This window comes from Trichosurus vulpecula, chromosome 1, assembly GCF_011100635.1.
Source record: "Trichosurus vulpecula isolate mTriVul1 chromosome 1, mTriVul1.pri, whole genome shotgun sequence".
NCBI lineage: Eukaryota > Metazoa > Chordata > Mammalia > Diprotodontia > Phalangeridae > Trichosurus > Trichosurus vulpecula.
The window spans coordinates 282,972,048-282,992,712 of record NC_050573.1 but is presented as its reverse complement, the minus strand read 5'-3'; the positions used below and the strand labels follow the sequence as shown (position 1 = coordinate 282,992,712).

The window sequence follows — 20,665 nt, the reverse complement described above, 5'->3', positions numbered from 1 at the left end:
ATTTTGAAGGTAAATTTGAAATTCATGTAAATACAAAGTAAAATCACTTCACTATTTAAATGTTTCCATCTTGTGGCAGACACCCTAAATTACAGCTTTTAAAATCTGATAACATTTCACCCAACTAAACACTACTTTGTATTTTCATCCCTTTCATTCCCTGCCATGACATACTATCCAGAAAGGTTTCTCTTGCAGGATTACACGTGGCAATTTTGCTTATTCCTAGACTTGTCAATTGTAATTTTTTTGTCATACCATGCCATCTTTTGGCCTCCTTAGTTAAAACTAGGATTTGGTCAACTTTGCATTTTTAGAGGTTTGAAAAGCAATTTTTACTTTGTTCCTGAAGTTGGACATGTGTTTCATCTTTTTTATGATGCATTTTTTTTTATCATAACTATAAATCGTACCACTATTTATAGTTTTCCCCCAGTAACTAAGAGTCCACAAGCCAAAAATACTTGCACCAAACAAGACTATTCTTCACTTGTAGCAGTAACCGGTCCTGGTCCGTATGCAGCAATAAATTCTTGAAGCTGTTGTTGGCACTGAATTAGATAAACGTCTCTTTGCTCTAAATGTTCTTCGCCACAGAGTTCAAATGGAAATACGGCATTTGGAGGTATACAAAATACAGTAGTCCCTAAATCAAGAAAAGAAACAGTAGTGTAAGACTTTCGAATTACAAAGATGTTCCTTAAATGTAAATTTGTTGATTTACTCTTTTCAGCTAAATTTACTTGTAGCTATGTGACAGAAGGGGGGAAGGGGAGAATAGATTGGGTTATAAAGTACATGCTAAATGGCTTTGACGAGTAGATGATGCTAATAATCAGCTCATCTGTATTAGAGGCAGTTTGGTATAATGCATGGAGGCTGATTTCCATTGGTTGAGGGGGTTTCATTACAGGGAGTTCACATACACCAGTAAAATTAGGTCAGATCTGGACCAAAAAATAATTTGCTACTTGAAACCCTAAAAAACGGATGGCTAAGGAAATTAAAGTGAAGTTTTTCTTTCAGTTGAGGGACAATTTTTGGTGTAAATTAATCATGAAATATTATAGGTTGGCCATCATGTGTGAGCAGTATTCTTGCTCTGCTTTACTCCTGATGGTCAAACTAGGAGCAATGGGTGGGAGTTGAAGAGGCAAATGTATGCTTGATGTAAGCACAACATAAACCATAAAGAATTACAAATTACCACTACAGATTAAATATGAACTACTACACCTCTTATCAAAATACTTCCCTTATAGAACTGAGAAATTTATGAGAGTAAAATACTTTACTCATATTTCTATTTGAATTTTTCATTAGAAAAGGATAAATTTAAATTGTTTTAAGAATCAATATTGCAGCCACAGAAATAATTTAGAGCACAGAAAGGGGTAGAAGATGCGTACTCTGCACACAAAGTGCACTATTATTTCACTACCTTTGTCTAACGGGAACCGGACTTGTAAAGGTGTTAAATGCATTATTCAAAAAATGTGGATGTTCTATTAAGCAAATTCACAGACTTGTAGCAATATATAACTTTGTTTATAATAAGGACTTTAGTATCAGATAGTGATGATGATTTCTATAAGAAAGGAAAAAATTCATTAAAGTTCAAGCTGTAATAAATCTTTATAATTTTATGGCTCTATTTTTATGTAACATTTAGCATGCACTTAAATTTATACCACTGGGAAATTTTAAATGCATAAAAGTATAAAATTTTAAATAACTGATTACCATATTTCAGTGTCAGAGATGTTTCAAATAATAAAACTGCAATTAAGACATCTTCTTTAAGCACCTTATTCCTTAAACTCAGCCTAGCGTGTGCTTCAGATAAAGAAACTCTAAGAGAAAAAAAATACTTTAGTTAAGAGTTAAAGTACTTTAACACTTAGAGGAATAAAAAGTGTTTTAGCAGATTAAATCAGAACACATAGGTATGGATGTGATTGTCTTAAAGAACGAAACAGTTTAATCCTTTTTCCAACTTTATTTTTAGCATTATTTCAAAGGCAGTCCTAAAAATCTAAGCTATCACAAAGCAGTGAGATTTTAAATTATGTAAAACTAAATAAATGAAACAATACAATGTGAACATAATTTGACAGTCACTTTGACTCCCCATCAGCTTTCTCTATTCATACCTCCCAAATTTCTAATATATTTTTTTCTTTTCACATAGTTTTATTTAGTGTAACCTAGGTTGTTTTGTTTTTTAATTCTGTGTTATTTCAGTCTTTCTGGATTTCTTTTTATTCTTCAACCTCATGAATCTGAATTACCCTACAGAACTCTATTATATTAATATACCATCATGTAGTTATTTAGTAATCTTTTTTCTTAAAAAAATTACAAATAATATTGCTATAAATATATTTGAACAGAGCTCTTTTTCATTTTACAGAGTTCTCAGAGCTTATTTTCAACAATAGAATTCTTGAGTCAAAAGGTATGGTTATCTTGTAAATCTGCTAGATTGTTTTTAAGAAGATTCTCCCAGTTAGAAATTCCATTGACATTGAGTGTATCTGTTTCTCCACAACCTCTACAGCATTGAATTTTAGCATTTTAAATTATTTTTGCCAATTAGATGGGATCTAGTATTTCAAAATCTTTTTTTTTCCTGTTTCCCTGAAGGGAATTTTCTAAAACAGACATCCTGATTAGCTCTCATTAGCTTCCACTTCCCCAATTCTACTATTTAAGGCATTATTTTTTTCAGTGAGCTTTTGTACTTCTTTGTCCATTTGCCCAATTCTACTCCTTAAGTTCTTTTCTTTAGTGAATTTTTGTACCTCTTTTTCCATTTGGCCAATTCTATTTTTTTTTGTTTTTTCTTTTTAATATTAAATTTATTTAATATTTTATTTTTTTCCCCAATTACATATAAAAACAATTTAGAACATTCATTTTTTAAAAATTTGAGTTCCAAATTCTCTCTTTCCCTCCTTTCCTTTCCCTCTTATTGAGAAGGCAAGAAATTTTATATAGGTTATATATCATGCAAAACATTTTTGTATTAGTCATGTGAAAGAAAACAGATACCAAAAAAAGAGAAAGTTTTTAAAAAGTATGCTTTGATATGTGATCATACTCCATCAGTTCTTTCTCTAAAGATGTATAGCATTTTTCATTATAAGTCCTTTGGAATTGTCTTGGATCATCGTATTGCAGAGAATAGCTAAGTCATTCACAGTTGATCATTGCACAGTATTGCTGCTATTGTGTACCACATTCTCCTGGCTCTGCTCATTTCACTTTGCATCAATTTATCTAAGTCTTTCCAGGTCTTTCTGAGAGCATCCTGCTCTTCATTTCTTATAGCGCAATAGTATTCCATCACAATCACATTTTTTGACTTACTCAGCATTCCGTAATTGATAGGCTTCCCCTCAATTTCCAGTTCTTTGCTACCACTAAAAAAGCTGCTATAAATATTTTTGTAGGTCCTTTTCCTTTTTGGTTTTTCATCTCTTTGGATTACAGACCTAGTAGTAATATTACTGGGTCAAAGGGTATGCATGGTTCTATAGCCCTTTGGGCATAGTTTCAAATTGCTCTATAGAATGGTTGAATCAGTTTACAACTCCAGTGTCTCAATTTTCCAACATCCCCTTCAACATTGGTCGTTTTCGTTTTCTGTCATCATAGCCAATCTGATAGATGTGGGGTGGTACCTCAGAGTTGTTTTAATTTGTATTTCTCTAATCAAAAGTGATTTAGAGCATTTTTTCAGATGACTATAGATAGCTTTGATTACCTTGGCTGAAAACCAACTGTTAAATCTTTTGGCCTTTTATTAATTGGGAAATGACTCTTATTTTTATAAATTTCATTCAATTCTTTATATACTTGAGAAATGAGGACTTTATCAGAGAAACATGCTATAAAAACTTTTTCACAGTTATGATTACTAGCTGTATTTCCCTCCATAATATCATTCCTCCTATTTATCCTACTCTCTTCTTTTGCCCTGTTCATTCTCAAAAGTATTTTGCTTCTTACTACCACCTCCCTTGGTCCCCACTTCCATCTATCAGTGCTCCCCAACTCCCCTTTCTATGATATCCTTCCCTTCCTACTTTCCTGTAGGGTAAGATAGTTTTCTATACTCAACTGAATGTGTATGTTACTCCCTCTTTGAACCAATTCTTATGAGAGTAAAGTTCATGTATTCCTGCGCAACTCCCCACCTCCTCCATTTTCCCCTCCACCGTAGAAGCTCTTTTGTGCCTCTTTTATATGAGATAATTTACCATTCTACTTCTTTTTCCCTAATCCCAGTGCATTCATCTTTCTCACTCCTTAATTTTATTTTTTTAGGTAATCATCCCATCATATTCAACTCATACCTATGCCTTCTGTCTATGTATACTCCTAATTGTTCTAATAATGAGGAAGTTCTTAGGAGTTAAAAATATCATCTTCCCATGTAGGAATGCCAACAGTTTAACCTTATTTTAATTCCTTATGATTTATTTTTACCTTGTTAGGCTTCTCTTGAGTCTTTTATTTGAAAGCCAAGTTTTCTATTCAGCTCTGATCTTTTCATCAGAAATACTTGAAAATCTTCCATTTCATTTAATGTCCATTTTTTCCCTGAACAATTACACGTGGTTGTAATCCTACCTCCCTTCTTTGCCTTTGGAATTTCATGTTCAAAGCCTCTGCTCCTTTAATACAGAAGCTGCTAAATCTTGTATGAGCCTGACTGTAGCCATGATATTTGAATTGTTCTGGCTGTTTACAATATTTTCTACTTGACCTAGTAGCTCTAAAATTTGACTGGAACATTATTTCACCTCATCTTTTTATGGGTTCTGCCTCTCCAGAATTTGTTTTGAGGCATTATTTAAAGTTGTTGGAGGGGAATTTTGAAGAGCTCAGGGGAATCCCTGCCTTTTCACCACCATCTTGCCTCTGTTCCCACCTGTTCAGCTTTTTAAGGTGTTGTTTTTGTGTGGCTCTTTTACCAAGCTGCTGACTCTCTTTTCATAATTTTCTCATATCACTCCCATTCCTTTTCCCAATTTTTCCTCTATCTCTCTTATATGTTTTTTTAAAATACTTTTTGAGCTCTTCTAGGATTCTCTTTGGACCTGTGGCCAATTCACAGCAGCAGCTAGCTGGTACAGTGGATAGAGTGCTGGTCCTAGAGTCAGGAAGACTCAGACACTGACTAGCACTGTGACCCTGGGCAAATCACTTAATCCTGTTTGCTTCAGTTTCCTCATCTGTAAAATGAGCTGGAGAAGGAAATGGCAAACCATTCCAGTATCTTTGCCAAGAAAACACAATTCACATTTTTCTTTGAGGCTTTGCATGTAGGTATTTTGACTCTGTTGTCTTCTGAATTTGTGTCTTGATCTGCAACTTGTTATGTTTTTCTGTTGTTGTTTGCTCTTTTTCCAAATCTATTTCTTGATTTTTAACTTCATGTTAAAGTTGCGCTCTGCTTCTAGGGTGGAGAGGGCACTGTCCCAAGCATCTTGGCTTTCTCTAATTAGCTCTCAATGAACAAGGTTTTTCCTTGATGTATCTTCACAGTAAGGAAAAACTTTTCTGGAAATGCTTCTTATAGACCCAGCCTTAAAGTCTTCTTCCAGTTTTCTACAAATGTGAAGCTCTATCTAGTGTCAGTAGTGTAAGAATTGTCAAGTTCCATCCTACTACAGCAAAAAGAGTTTTAAAAGAAAAACACCTTATGAGCAAATACGGATTTCTCAATATTTGCAAGCTCAAGTTAGAAGCATTGTGGTGAAGTAGAAAGAATACTCAATGAGAAAGAAGAGACCTAGATTCTGGTACCAAATCTGCCACTAACTAGCTGTGGTTTGATACTTTGGGCAAATTACTTTGCTCTTTGGACCTCATTTTACTCACATTTAAAATGGTGAAGTTGAACTAAATATCTTAGGTCCTCTTCCCACTTTAATATTGTGGATTATTTTCAATTTCAAGTACTCTATAGCTAAAATGAAATGGTGTTTCAATATTATATTAATTTTATATTAATTTTACTATCTCCATATTTCAAAGTGAAGTGAAGTGATAAAAGTAATTCAAGAGACTGATGATTCTTAGAGAACTGAAGATGATTTTTATGTTGAACATTCGATAATTCCTAGAAAGTTTACAAATGAAGTGAGGAAACACACTATAAGAGGCCTATTCAACTTTAGAAAACAGCTTAAAACTAAACACATTGTTAAAAAAATGACAGATATATATATATACACTAATGGAGGCAGCTTATCTGGCCTCAAATGCTAACTAGCTTTGTGATCCTGAGCAAGTCACTTAACCTCTGTTTGCCTCAGTTTCTTCAACTGTAAAATAGGGATATTAATAGCACTTACCTCTCAGGATTGTTGTGAGGATCAAATGAAATAATATTTGTCAAAAATGACTAGAATAGGCACTATAAAAATGCTTATTCCCTTCCCTTCTCTAATTAAAAGTACTAGCCTTCCAATTATATGTCTTAGTCTGGAGAACAGGCATTTTTCATCCAGTTATTTTTTCCTGTGTCTGATTCCTTAGTCTGATCTCTGGAGTTGTCATGGAATTGTTGTTGAGGACATCCTAGAATGTTCTGGGGCATGATGAAATAAGCATAATATCTACAAATAGGAGCTTATGAAGGGTCTCCACAATTGAGAGTGCCTCTTTCATTTGAATCCTGCAGTGGACATCCTTTATGACAGTGGCAAATTCCTTTGCCTTATTTTCTGACATAATTAACATTAGTAACAGGAAGCTATTGGACAGTTATATTTGTGGTCGCATTCATCAAGGAACCTTACATGGTCTTATGTGCACAAAAGAAATCTTATTGAAGGAGAGCCTTTAAATCTATACTTTGTTCTATCATCAAATGCTTTTGTGTAATCAACAAACAATAACAGCAGGATTTTATATTCTCTGCACTTTTCAGTTGAATTGTCTTCAGCTGAATAACTCAAAAATGGAGATCACACTAGAATATATTTCAGTGGATCTGTTACTTCATCCATGTGGGTTCTCCCTTCCTTGATGTAGATTTCTACTTCTCTAGACCTTTTCAATTCCATACAGTTTTTTACTGTCCTTTTGTAAAGTCTTCTAGTATGGGACATAAAATACCTACAAATATCAAGATTTTAAAATATGAAAATTAAGTACTTACAAACATTTTAGTGCTGATGCTGACAGTTTTGATCCATGTATAGAATCTGTCCTGATTCTGCGACTTGCTAGGTAATAGCCATGAATCATTTTTTCTGCCTCCAAACTCATCTCTACATGCAGGTTCTTTGCAAAAGCAATTAGCTAAAATTTAAAAAGAGTTAAAAAGATTGAAGTTTTATAAATTATATAAAATCCAAAGTAATCATATCTAATAAATGTTCATTTACACAATTTAAATTAATTCCTAAAGGTAGTATGAAGTCACTGAGACTTTTGTCTGCTGTTTAATCTCAATAAAATGAATGGCAATGTGATATAGTAGAAAGAGAGAGCACTGGATTTGGAATCTGGTTAATCCTTTCCTCATCATTTCTACTTCTTACTGGTATGGGGCAAAGGAAAGGGCCTTGGATTGGGCATCAGAGAACCTGAGTTCAAATTCCAGATCTGCCACTTAATACCTATATGACCTTGGGCAAGATACTTAACTTTTCTGGACCTTAGTTACCTCATCTGAAAAATGAGGGGGTTAGATTAAATGGTCTCCAAGGTCCCTTCCAACTCTATGATCTTATAACTCAGCCTTCAACCCTCCTAACTTCACTGAATTCACTGAATTGCCCTAACTGCCACCTAGCTAATATCTCTGTCTCAAATTATCTTGCATTTTGCTGCCAGCCTGATTTTCCCAAAACACTACTTTATTATGTCATAGTCCTAATAAATAGCCCATGTAGACATAACCCACCTAACACTGTTCAATTCAGTGAGCACTATTAAGTATTCATTACATTCCAATTTCTATGCTAGGTGCTGTGAATACAAAAACAAAACAATTCCTGTTATCAAGTCTAAGTTTGTTGGCCTGGCTTTAGCAATCTTCCACAGACTTGTCCTGCCTACCTATCCAACCTATTTCCCATGACTTGTCAATATGCACCTTTCATTTTAGTCAGGTAAGTAGGCTCACAATTTACTTGACATGCTCATTCCTACATCCATGCCTTTGTTCATATGGAACTATTCCCTGTAACAACATTTTGCCAAAAGCCATATGTCACAGAACCCAGACAAGGTCCACCTGTACCCTGGCCAGATTTCTTATCCCAATGTGGAGATATTTTCCATCAAAATAACTTAATAGTGAAATCCTTTAACCCTTTCAAAAACTACAAATATCATTACTGGATTCACATAAATTCCCCTCTCAAAACTAAACTACCTTCTCTAAACATGCCAAGCTTGTTTTCATCTTAGCAGAGTACAAGACAGGGTTTTTAGACAGCAAGGTTTGATAATTACTTGTTTCACCAATTAAATAAAATTTGTGCAACAGTAATAACTTTTAAAAAAATTTCTTTGATGTCTTTGTTTATAAATATATAGATTACTTGTCAAGCAATCAAATTTGTTAAGCTTCCTAGACCTGTAAAAGTCTAGATATTCCCTAGAATCAGAATGGAAAACAGTCATATAAAGATTGTGTTTTTTGACATTTTGTTCTGTTTTTATCTTTATAAACATCATCAAAGTTATGGTGATTAGGTGCTTTATAGTTTTAAAACTGAATGGACTTACAGAAACCCACCCCCAGAAAATTTTATATTTTTCTGATACAGATAATATTACATTACATAAATTATAGGGAATACATTAATTTTCTCAAATTAAGAACAAGAGATTGGAAAATAGGTTCTACACAAAGCACTAAAAATCAATGAAATTTGTGTTAGAATAACTTCTTTAGAAGGGCAGGGAGAGACTAAATAAAGAGAAATAAATCTTTAAAGAAAGCCAGTTTTAAAATCTGAGGGTCATTAGTGTCTTCTATATAGTTCATTTATTCAGTTACCTTTTCATAATCTTGTTCTGTAAACTTTTTAGAAGCTTCATAAAGCACCTTTTCAGGATCAATGGCTTTTTTTAAACTGTGTTGTACAGAAGGAAGAACTGGGTGGCAAGGAGATGATTCATTACAATAAATCAACAGTCCAAATGCATCCATAAGGTTAGCTGGAATTAAACTGAAATCCTATATCAAATAATAAGTAAAAAGGAAAGTCCAAGATTGTTTCAATTTGCAAATCATATTAATTAGAAACATACTGTGTCACTACTTTATACTACTAAAATCTAGATTATATTTTCAGGTTTTAACCTGGCCCTGTGATTTCATAATTGTAAGGAATTCCCTTTATAGAAGCTCTTCCCATGAATGTGGCATGGTAGTTGTTGTGTTGGACTTAAGAGTTAGGAACACCTGAGTTAAAATCCTGCCTCAGACACTGTGTAACCCTTGGCAAGACACAGTTTAACTGCTCTCAACCTCAGTTTTCTAACCTGTAAAAAGGAGCTAACAATGGCACCTACCTTGTTGTGAAGATCCAATGATATACAGAATGCAAATAGCTTTACAAATATTAAAGCCTTATATAAATGAGAGCCATTAATGCTGATCAGCAACTCTTCTGGCCTGAAGCACTGAGAGGGTTAATGACTCGCCTCTGGTCACACAGCTCAATGTGTCAGAGGCAGGGTTTGAACCCAGCATAAAGATAAGCCCTGTGAATAAGTTAATTTGGCAGCAATAACTGTAGTGTGACTTGGGAAGCCCCCAAAGCCTGTCATTCCCCAAAACATCATCTCCCTTCAACATGTCCTCCACCATCCCACTCCATCAGCCTGCCTAAAAATCTTACCATTAGATACACACATTTGGGATAAAGCAACCCAACTTTCTTTTTTTTTTTTTAATGAAGAAACTTTTTCCCATCAAAAGTGTTCATATACGCTCTCAGATAATAGTAATTATTCTGTCAGCATGTGTCAATTGAGAAAATGCAAAAAGCTGCTAGGAATTCAGTAATACTTTAAAATGAATTTATATTTTAGCATTGACACATTTGAAAAACATTCATACATATATTATGAGATGTTTTACTCAGTCCACAGAAAATACTTTTTTTTTTTTACTGAGTCATAACAGATGTTTGGTTAGAGCAAAATAAAGATCAAAAAAGCAATGCTTGGTGAATATACAGGTTCATGGATTCCAGATCACAAACTGGGAAACACTAGGTTAAAGTACTGTCTTCAGAAAGCCTCTGATTATGTTAGCAAGGAGGGATAATATAGTAACAGAATAAAACTCATTATTATCTTATCAAAGAAGTGGGCACAGATGATTGGGTGTAGAGATAGGGAAGTAGGTAGTGAGGAAGGACTGCCAAGAATGGCAGGTCAAGGCTGAATGATACTTGAAGGGACCATAGCAGAGAACATGGTGTCATTAAGCATCTGGGATGGGGCTCTAAAAATGGAAGAGGAGAGCACTGAAGAACTTTGCTTTCTTCATAATTTTGCTTAACCTTAAAAGTAACTAATTTCCCACAATTATTCACATTCATTTGTTTTGCTGGTGTAAAATTTTTTATTTTGTGTTATAGTCTTTCCACTCTTTATCAACACTGAGTATTATTTTGCAAGAAGCAATGTTTCACAGTGGACAGAGAACTGGTCTCAAAGTCAGCAATTCCTGGATCTAAGTCATGCTTCTGACACATACATGCTGACTTTGTGATTGGACTAATCACCTAACCTCTCATCCTTTGGCAATTCTTGAAGACTATAATTTGCAGGGAAGGTACTGACCTGCATTGACAAAGGCAGTTTCTTCACTAGGGAGTCACCTATACTGGTAAAATCTTAAGTTTAGTCTCCATATCTCTTCTCTTACTTACCCTTCCTTAAGTCCCTCTCACTACCTATTCAAAATAGTTGGATATGGCTGAAATTGTTTTTAGTCCCGATTTTACCATTATTCATCTGTAACACTTTGAAGATATAGAATAATTTTACATTGAAAGCATTAAATATATATTATAAGCTGTAATTAAATTCACTGCAAAGCATTATAAGAAAAAAAGGTTATACTCACCACTTGACCAATTAAAGTGCTGTTTCTATGCACATGTCTCTTTGAGGATGAATCCATATCAATAAAAGACCAAAAACTGGACTGAACTGAAAAGGTAACTTGCTGATCAACACCATCTCCATACTTCTTTCCAGGAATATACACTGTAATGCTTCTGCTTTCTAAAACTGAGTCCAGACATGTTAATAATTTGTGATTTATTAATAATACTTTAATCTTCTAAAGCCCTGATCCCATGTCTCACCATGGGTTCTTGGACTGTGTTTCTGTAATCCAAGTACCAGCATTACCAAATTTGCAAAAGTCACCAGAGGACTGACTACCAAGTAAGTGATAAACAATTTTTTTGACCCCAACAACTTATGAAGACACCCTATTTAGGTGTAGGCAGGGACTAAGATCTGCATCAGTGGAGGGAATACACATAGTAATGAAATCACACTGAAGTTTGCTTGATTATGCATATTTGTTACATAGGTTTTGTTTTTTTCTGGGTTTTTTTCCAGCTGAGGGGAACTAGGATTGCCTTCCCAAAAGGAAAAAACATACAAACATGTTGCCTGAGTCGGACAGTGTCAGCCATGTTGCACATCCACAGTCCCTAACCTCTGTAAAGAAGGGAAAGCAGTACCTTTTCTCATCTCTTGTTAGAGGACAAATTTGATACTTATCATTTTAGACCAATATTTTCCCAAATCATGGAACAAATATAATCTCTCAGGTGTTCAAATGGCTTTGTGACCTTATCAACAGAAAAATCCCTTCTATTATGAAGATATTGACCCATTCACACTTGCCCATCCTGCGTGACTCTTGTCCATGTTCCTACATAAGTTTGCCACAGAAGACTCAATCAATGTACTGTATATCTTTCTCCCTTCTGACATTTTGAAGGTATGGGTGTTCACCCTGTCATCCCTTACCCTTGTCACATGACAAGTCCATCTTCTCTTCCTATCCTATAATTCCATAGTGATATCTTTGACTCTTATCCTTTGAGGTTCCTTACTGGTTATTACAACCTACTCATACCCACTAAGTGCGTTTTCATTGCCTGCTGGGTGACTTTCATTTTTAATTCTTTGGAAACTGTTGTTATAGAAAAGGGCTCCTTTTGGGGGATTAGTTGTATGTGGGAAGTTTGGAATCAGTGATAGCGATAGAAAAGAAAAGGAGCATCAATGAAATATTAACAAAAATATACAGTAAAGGGTAGGGAGTTCAGAAGAGAACATAGACAAGCATGGTTGTATGAGAACTACTATGATAAAATTCATATACACGTCTAAAAACAAGTCGTAGGTAACAGAGATTGGCATTGTCATATGCAATTCTTTTTTTTGTTTGTTGATTTTATTTGTTTTGTATATTTTTTTGTTTATTGATGACATTAAGTTCAAGACAAAAAAGATTAAAAAAGAAAGCGAAGGAAAAAAGAAAAAGAGTCTATAAGGTAGAGTTTTGCCCTAATGAATCAAATACTCCTTCATAATCAACAAACAATAAGCACAGTAGTATCTTATAGTCTTTATATCTCTCAGGCAATAGTGAAATGGTAAAGACATGGTTCATTGTTGAATATTGCTTACAAAAGCCTGCTTGCTCCCTGCTAAGGCTATATTCCTTAAGGAGGAGTCTGCAATCAGTGCCTCCGCTTCCTTTCCTCTTGCTCTCTTTTTAACTCCCTGTAGGTTGGCTTCTGATAGCATCATTCAACTGAAACTGCTCTCTCCAAAATTCCAGTGTTCTCTTAATTACTGAATCTAATAGCCTTTTCTCATTCCTCATCCGTCTTGACATCTCTGCAGTCTTTGGCACTATCAATCACCATCTTTGCCTTGATTCCCTCTTCTCTCTCTGTTTTTATGACATTGTCTCTCATAGTTCACTTGGTTGAGTTTCTTTCACTAACCAAGCTCATTAATCACAAATGTCCCTCAAGTATCTGGCTGAACTCATTATCTTTCTCCACAATCCGGTCCTCTTACAAACTTCCCCATTACTGTTGAGAATGTCACCATCCTCCCAATCACGTAGGCTGACAACACAGTCAGCCTTTGATTCCTCAGTCTTCTTTACCCTTCCCACATACAATCAGTTGACGAGTCCTGTTGATTTAACCTTCATAATGTAAACACTCCCTCCTCTCTTTGGACACTGCTGCTGCTCCAGTGCAGGTCTAGTCTCCCTGCCTCAAGCTTCTTCCATTCCAGTCCAAAGTCCTTCAGCATGCTTGCATTTGTGTTGTTGTCAAACACAGATCTCCTTTATACACACTCATTCTAATCTGTCTGCCTTTCCAATCTGTGTTCTCATTAGTGACATTTCCACCTCTTCTATAAGCACATTTAGGACTGTAGTATTGATTCCGTTGTTTCTGACGGAGAAAACAGTTTGCCATAAAAATTTTTACAAATCTTTTTCATTTTTATTCCAATTGTTGCCTTCCTTCCGTCTTTGTCTCTGAGAACCCTTAGGATTGATTTGCTTATTTGAATGCCTCGCCAAGTTTTTTAAAATCTGTCAGTTGTCTGGGAAATGTTTCCTCTCATGTCATCATGAGAATCTGTATAAAATTGTACCTATCTGTGTAGAGAGGAGGGGAAGGAGAATAATCCCATTACTTGAGTTATCCTTATTATTTACATGCTATTATTTTCCATGAGAGTAAATTGAACAGGCATCAAATTTTTCCAATTAAAGTGTATCTATGCAGGCAGAAAGACAGGAGGAAATTAGACCTTTAAGACCTGAAATAGTTCTTTCCTGAAGTTATAATAACAGGAGCTAAAGTTTGTTGGTTTTTTTAGAAGTTGGAATAACTTTCATAGCTGGCCCTACTACTGATGGTCCTTGAGATAAACTTGCATATCATGTTTTATAAATATCCAGGGAATCGTAGAGGTAACAAAATATTCTGTTTTGTAGTATTACACAAAAACCTGTTTAACTTAAAATAATAACATAGAGTAATATCATTAGGGCATCTAGGTGGTACAGTGCATAGAGCAGTGGGCCTGGAGGCAGGAAGACCCAAGTTCAAATCTGGCCTCAGATACTTACTAGCTGTGTGATCCTGGGCAAGTCACTTAACCCTGTTTGCTCAGTTTTCTCATCTGTAAAATGAGCTGGAGAAAGAAATGGCAAACCACTCCAGCATCTTTGCCAAGAAAATCTAATTCACAAAGAGTCAAACATGAATGAAAAATGACTAAATAACAACAAATATTGATAATGTGGTGGTAGCAATATCCTAAGATCTTGCCTAAGTAGACTAAATTAGTTTTTCCTTAAAGGGTATAGAAACCATTCTTGAGACTTAATTCACTGGGGGATGGGGAGAGAATTTGACATTGACATAACTTCCTGGTGTCCTTAATACAAAAAAAAAAATGGCATGAGATTTCACATAGCTCTACCCTCAGGCTTCTGAATGGCAAAACAGCAGCATAACCATTGAATGACTATCGAATCAATGCTGTAAGCTTCTGAATATCCTTTCCCTCGCCTGGATATTCTTTCTCTAAGAAAGGATAAGAAAATCTCTTTTTGATAACTATCAGATGTTTTCCTAGTTCTGCTTACTTTACTTCAAATCAGTTTATATAAATCTTCCTATTCTTCTCTGAATCCTTCAAATTCATCTTTTCCTGTGGTGCAGTAATATTCCACTGCATTCATGTACTACAATTTGTTAAGCCATTCCTCAACTGATGAACATCTATTTTGTTTTCAGGTTTTTACTACCACAAAAAGTGCTGCTTGGAATATTTGACTGTATATGGCCTCTTGCTTTATGTCTTTTACCTCCTTGGGGCATATGTAAGAGGCTCTAGTAAAGAATAAACCAATAACGTAAGACAACCTCTTCTAAAACAAAGAGTACAATATTAATATGTTGTTGGTGGACCTGAAAACTATTTTGTAACCTCTGAGGTGGCAATTCCATTACTGAGTATATCCCCAAAAGAAGTCAAAGATGGAAGAAAGGTCTTATCTATATCAACATATTCACAGCAGCATTTTCTGTGGCAGCAAAAAACTAGAAATAAAATGGGTGCCCATTGATTGGGATATGGTTAAACAAAATGCGGTATAAGAATATATTGAAACACATGAATTAAGAGAAACTCAGACATTTATAAACTGATGAAGAGGGAAATAAGCAGAACCAGAAGAGCAATATCCACAACAATTACAGTAATGTAAACAAAAACAATCCTAAAAGGCAGCTAATCTCAGATGAATTGCAATGCCTTGTCTTGGTTTCAGATATCACACTTCTTTCATTTGGTAGAGAGCTAAGGAACTATAAGTATGGGATGTTGCCAATGCTATTATTTTGTCAGTTCTACTTAACTGTTTTCCTCCGTTATAAGGAAAGGGTTCAATAGGGTAGGGAAGGGTGGAGAGAATATACTGGGAAATGATCAGTGGGGAAAAAAATCAAAAGGTATCAGTAAAACTTTAAAGTAAAAAAAAAAATAGCACCTAGAACCATGAATTCTACAGTTGGAAAGGATATCATAGATCAACCTCTTTTGGTTTACCAATTAAAAAACTGATGCATGAAGTTGTGCCTTACTCAAAAATCATGCAGCTAGTTAATGGTGGAATTCAGACTAGATTCAGGCACTTAGTAGGTTTTGGGGTTTGTTTGTTTTTTTTTTAAATAAGATTAGGCTTTCAAGGTGGAATCTTGTTCAAGATAAAGATCCCATCTCATCTTAACAGGAAGGAAGTAAGTGAGAGCAATTCCAGCTCTAAACTGTCTGAATTTATTTAATTTTTTAATTTTTTTTTTTAATGCAGGGGTAAGGCAGGGCAATTGAGGTTAAGTGATTTGCCCAAGGTCGCACAGCCAGTAAGTGTGTCAAGTGTCTGAGGCCAGAGTTGAACTCAGGTCCTCCTGACTCCAGGGCCAGTGCTCTACTCACTGCGCCACCTAGCTGCCCCAAAACTGTCTGAATTTAAAAGAGATCTTCTGAAATTTAAAGGACCAGCTGACCTACAGGATACTTTTCCATTTCATACTGCACTAACCTTAAGAGATTGATTTTGAACTGTACAATAGTTTCCATTTTCAGTACAATATCCTATTAAACTGACCTCTCTGTTAACACTTCTGAGTACTCAGGGTTTGCATAGTGTATTAGGAAATTAGCTCTTTGGGGTCCTGCTTGCATAAGAACATGATTTTATAATTTTGATTCATAAAATTTAGAAATTGTGGCAGTTCTTCTTTAAACCCCGCGTCACTACTTGACACTGAATTTGAATGGGTAAGTTGACCAAGAAACAATTACCTAAAAAGAAAAAATATTGACCTACCAGATTGAAGCAGTTCAAGTTTATCTTTTTTATGTGATGACAAGTCTCCTATGTAGCAGATGCCATCTTTGGCTAGCAAGGCACTGCAGGCTTGAATGCTAGCAACTCCAGTTCCATATTTGTCTCTGGATAGGGTGGGAAAAATTTCACTAGATGTTGGATGACGTATACCTCGAGGTACAAGACACACACAGAAGTTCAAAAGCCTAGGGGAAAAATGTTTCATTTGAATTATTTTTGGCAGTTACATTCATTGAATGATCACAATGTTTTAGAAGACATTGTTTCTGTGCTTTTGTCATATCCCATATGAATACAATATGATTGCATACCAAAAATTTTTTGGATTATGGTTGATTTGACTGATTCAGAGGGATAAAAATAGGTAATTTCCCCTTTACCTGATATCACAGCGCTAGGGAGAAAGAGTGTCGGTGAAGGCATTCTAGATTTGAAGACAGAAGGCCTAAGTATGAATCTCAGCTCTATCACTTACATTCTGAATGATCTTGAGCAAATCCTTTTACACTTTTCTGGGCCTTAGTTTCCTCTAAGGGAAGGAGTTGCAGTAGAAAAACTCTCACATCCCTTTCTGCTGTAATCTACAATTATCCTTTCATATACTTACATTTTAATCTCTTTTTATAATTATCTGTATACTTAGCTTATCTCCCCTATTAGATCGGAAACTTGATGGAGATCTATTAAAATTAGACTCCTTTTTCCTAGTGGAGAGAAGACATGCAGACAGAGCTTGAGCGATTGATGAATATCTGAGTGCATACCCTGCTTCCAAAGGAATTCTACCCCTTCCTAATCTAGTCTTATCTGATCCTGGGAATGGTGAATTTGTGAAAAGCTCCAACATACTTTGTTGACCTCCATATAAAACTGCATAGACTTTCCATGGTCATGCTATTATTGTCTAGATAAAGGTGACATTCTGGAATTAATTAAATGTACAGCCTCATTTCCTGAGACTAAACAAAGACAGGGACTCAGTTGGTGGCAGTAAGGTATACATTACAGTCTCCATGTTCCTATGGTTTGTATATTATTCAGTACATCTAGTTAGATCAATTTGGTGTAAAGTCCTGTCTGTTTTGCTTAAAATTCCAAACCTGACTAGGACAAAGGTCCCGGAAGGCAGGGCCATCTTACTTATCTTCACATTTCTTCCACTCATTTACAAAGCCTATCACAGTGAATTCATTACACATTTTGTTGTTCAGTTGTTTTTTAGTTGTATCTGACCCCATCTGGGGTTTTCTTAGCAAAGACAGTGGAGTGGTTTGCCATTTCCTTCTCCAGCTCATTTTACAGATGAGGAAACTGAGGCAAACAGGGCTGTCCAGAGTCACACACCTAGTAAGTATCTGAGACCAGATTTGAACTTAGGAAGATGAGTCTTCCTGACTTTAGGCCTTGTACTTTATCCACTGTGGCACCTAGCATTACACACAGTAGGTGTTTAAAACATTGAATGAATGAAATTTCTAATAGTAATAGCTGACATTTATAGAGCACTTTAAAATTTTCAAAGCACTTTATGTATTATCTCATTTCTTTCTCTCAACGATTCTGTCAGACAGGTGCTATTATTATTACTATTCTCACTGTTACAGATAAAGGAAAACTAAGAAAAGCTAAGTGAGTTGCCGAGGGTTGCATTACCTGGTGTCTAAGGAATTATATAAACTAGGGTTTTCCTGACTCCAAGCCCATCACTCTATCCATTATATCACTTAGCTATTTTGTAATAAGTTAATTTATCTGTTAGACAGAATCACTTAAACCATTCCTGTCAGGTGAAAATTAACCCTATTTTAATAGAGACCTCCTACATTTTCTTTGCGATCCAATATTCATCAATCATCACAGTTATATTCTTTATATCTAACCTAACTTTTCTCCATGTTGTAATTTATATACAATTTTTTTCTTGTTTTATCTGCAGTGAAAATGGAGAACAGTTAAGGTATCCACTAGCCTTCCTTTCTCTCAGCTAAATTCTTCAATTTTCCTTCCTTTTCTTCATAGATGTAATTTCCCATCCCTAAAGCCATCTCTATCTTCCCTCTGAATCTCTCCAAATTCCCTTAAGTTGCAAAATTCTTCTATTATTTCCATTCTAAGTTCCAATTCACTATTCATTTCTTAGGGGAAGACAAAAAAAACCCACAAACCTCTTACTAGGAAGGAAGAGAAAAGGATGAGGGGGAAAGAGAACCTAGAAAATATGTATTTGATTGAGAGTAGGAAAATAAGTTGAGAGAAAATGTATGCAAGAATGAAGTGATGACATTCTTAAACATTTAAAGACCATTACTTATATCTCAGCTTCATTTAAAAAAAACAAACAACTTTCTCAGTCACTAAAAAAAGGTTTTAAATGTTTTTAATATTCAAATAATTTATTCTGTATCAATGCTTATTGAAAAAATTAACAAATATTTTGAGTATCTCAGACTATAATTTTAAAAAAAATTGTGCATCTTTACCTGTCTACAAGTAAGGTATCATTTGTTACAATTAAAATGTCCAGGTAATCTTCAACTTCCTTGTTTCTATCATTCGTCTGTACTAGACTCATCAGCAAACAAAGTTTTAACATGTTGTAAGTCCCTGGAGGAATGATCTGTGATGCAAAAATGTTGGCTAGTATAGCTGTGAATTTCCAGCATGAGCTTGAAGTCAAGGACAGGAGATACCTGAAGTTGTCAGTAATACCAGAAGGAACTGAAAGTAAATATTAACATAACTATTAAATAGTGCTTTAAAACAATAAAAATGTATTATGAGTAATATATTTAAAACTTGTACCAACTTCTAAATATCATGAAAGATACCTTATTTATTAATTCATCTGTACCAATACTACATTAGCTGATACCAATTAGCTGTACCATTAGCTGTATGAATACAAAATTAGCTTATGTGAAGTTCTAACAAATCCTTTGGTAAAAGGAAAGATTCGTTGCTGTGGCTATAGTGACCTGATTTTATTTCCTGTGGAAAAAATGCAACTTAGGTCAGGACATGAAATTATATAAGCTATTGGTATTGTATAATTTATCTGAATAGCACCTGCCACTCGAGTACTACTCCAAAGCTAAACTATAGTATAGTGATGACCTTGAAGGCTCTACTAGGATAATCCAAGTTTTGGCAAGTCTTGCCAAGCTGAAACTGCTTTGAATACAGGCTTTGACAATGGATGGACATGGCTGTGGTTAGAGGACCAGTCTTACAAAGTTTGGGGAAGATCATTCATTACCAGAGGGTTGGCCACTAGGTGAAGAATTGTTTTTGCCCATAACAGCTCTTAAACTGCCTATTAAGGCATAAATAAAAGTGCTACAATCTGTTTCAGTGGAAGAAGGTGAAATCACGTAGCCTTGAAGTATTGAAAAGAAAGGGGAGGAGAATCATTTAATTTTCTCAACTTAAAGAACATGATTCTACATAGAGCCTTACCCTAATGCTTTGAATACAGTACTAACAACAGACTGACTTCTGCTGTTTGAGAACCAACCTAGCTAAATGTGGAAAGAGATTAATTACCATAAGCTGGCCACTAAGTGATAAATGCTTTGGGAGAGGCAATCCATTAAATCAAGAAAAATTTTTAAATGGTCCTCACTCAGTTCTGTGTAGCCCCTTTCAAATTCTACAGAGTCACAGTAATGTAGTAGCAGAAAAAGGAAGAGAGGACAGGAAGGATCACATAATTTCCAGACAGTCTATAAATATTAACTTACCTTTTGGTACTCTGCAAGATCTTTATCAAATGACCAGTGACTTGACATACAATCTGAAAAACTGAACCACACCAATATCAATAGTCTTACAAAAGATGAAACTAGAAGGTGAAAGGAGGTAAATGGAATGTAGCTAAATAAAAAAAAAAATGGCTCACAGGTGTTCCTTGGAAAGGCAAACAAAGGAGCTGGACTTTCATCCAAAGTCTTTGTGAAATAGCATCTTATGAGACACTTGGTCATCTTGTCTTGTGGAAACTCACAATGATCATGGCAAAAAGAGCAACGTGGGGATGTCTGCAGATTATGCAAAAATATTACTGCAAAGGATAGAAAACTCTAATAATGTCCTCCAAACCAAATGTCCTAGTTTTGAGAAGCTAATTCCAAGGACTGCAGATCAGTCTCTCCCACTCATTCCTCAACATTCCTCAACAACAGCAAATGCTAGGCCACT

The 20,665-nt window shown here is 35.1% G+C and overlaps 1 protein-coding gene across 1 annotated transcript in view; it reads right to left on the bottom strand.

Annotated features, from left to right (window-relative positions):
* Window positions 1-479: 479 nt before the first annotated feature.
* The window catches only part of MCMDC2 (minichromosome maintenance domain containing 2), a 32,864-nt gene continuing 12,678 nt past the window's right edge, over window positions 480-20,665 (bottom strand). The window contains exons 9-15 of the mRNA XM_036737218.1: window positions 18,949-19,186; window positions 16,448-16,653; window positions 11,117-11,283; window positions 9,032-9,211; window positions 7,178-7,320; window positions 1,744-1,853; window positions 480-646 (exon numbers count right to left, since the gene is read on the bottom strand). Coding sequence (XP_036593113.1) covers window positions 480-646; window positions 1,744-1,853; window positions 7,178-7,320; window positions 9,032-9,211; window positions 11,117-11,283; window positions 16,448-16,653; window positions 18,949-19,186 — 1,211 coding nt within the window. The remainder of the gene's footprint in view (window positions 647-1,743; window positions 1,854-7,177; window positions 7,321-9,031; window positions 9,212-11,116; window positions 11,284-16,447; window positions 16,654-18,948; window positions 19,187-20,665) is intronic.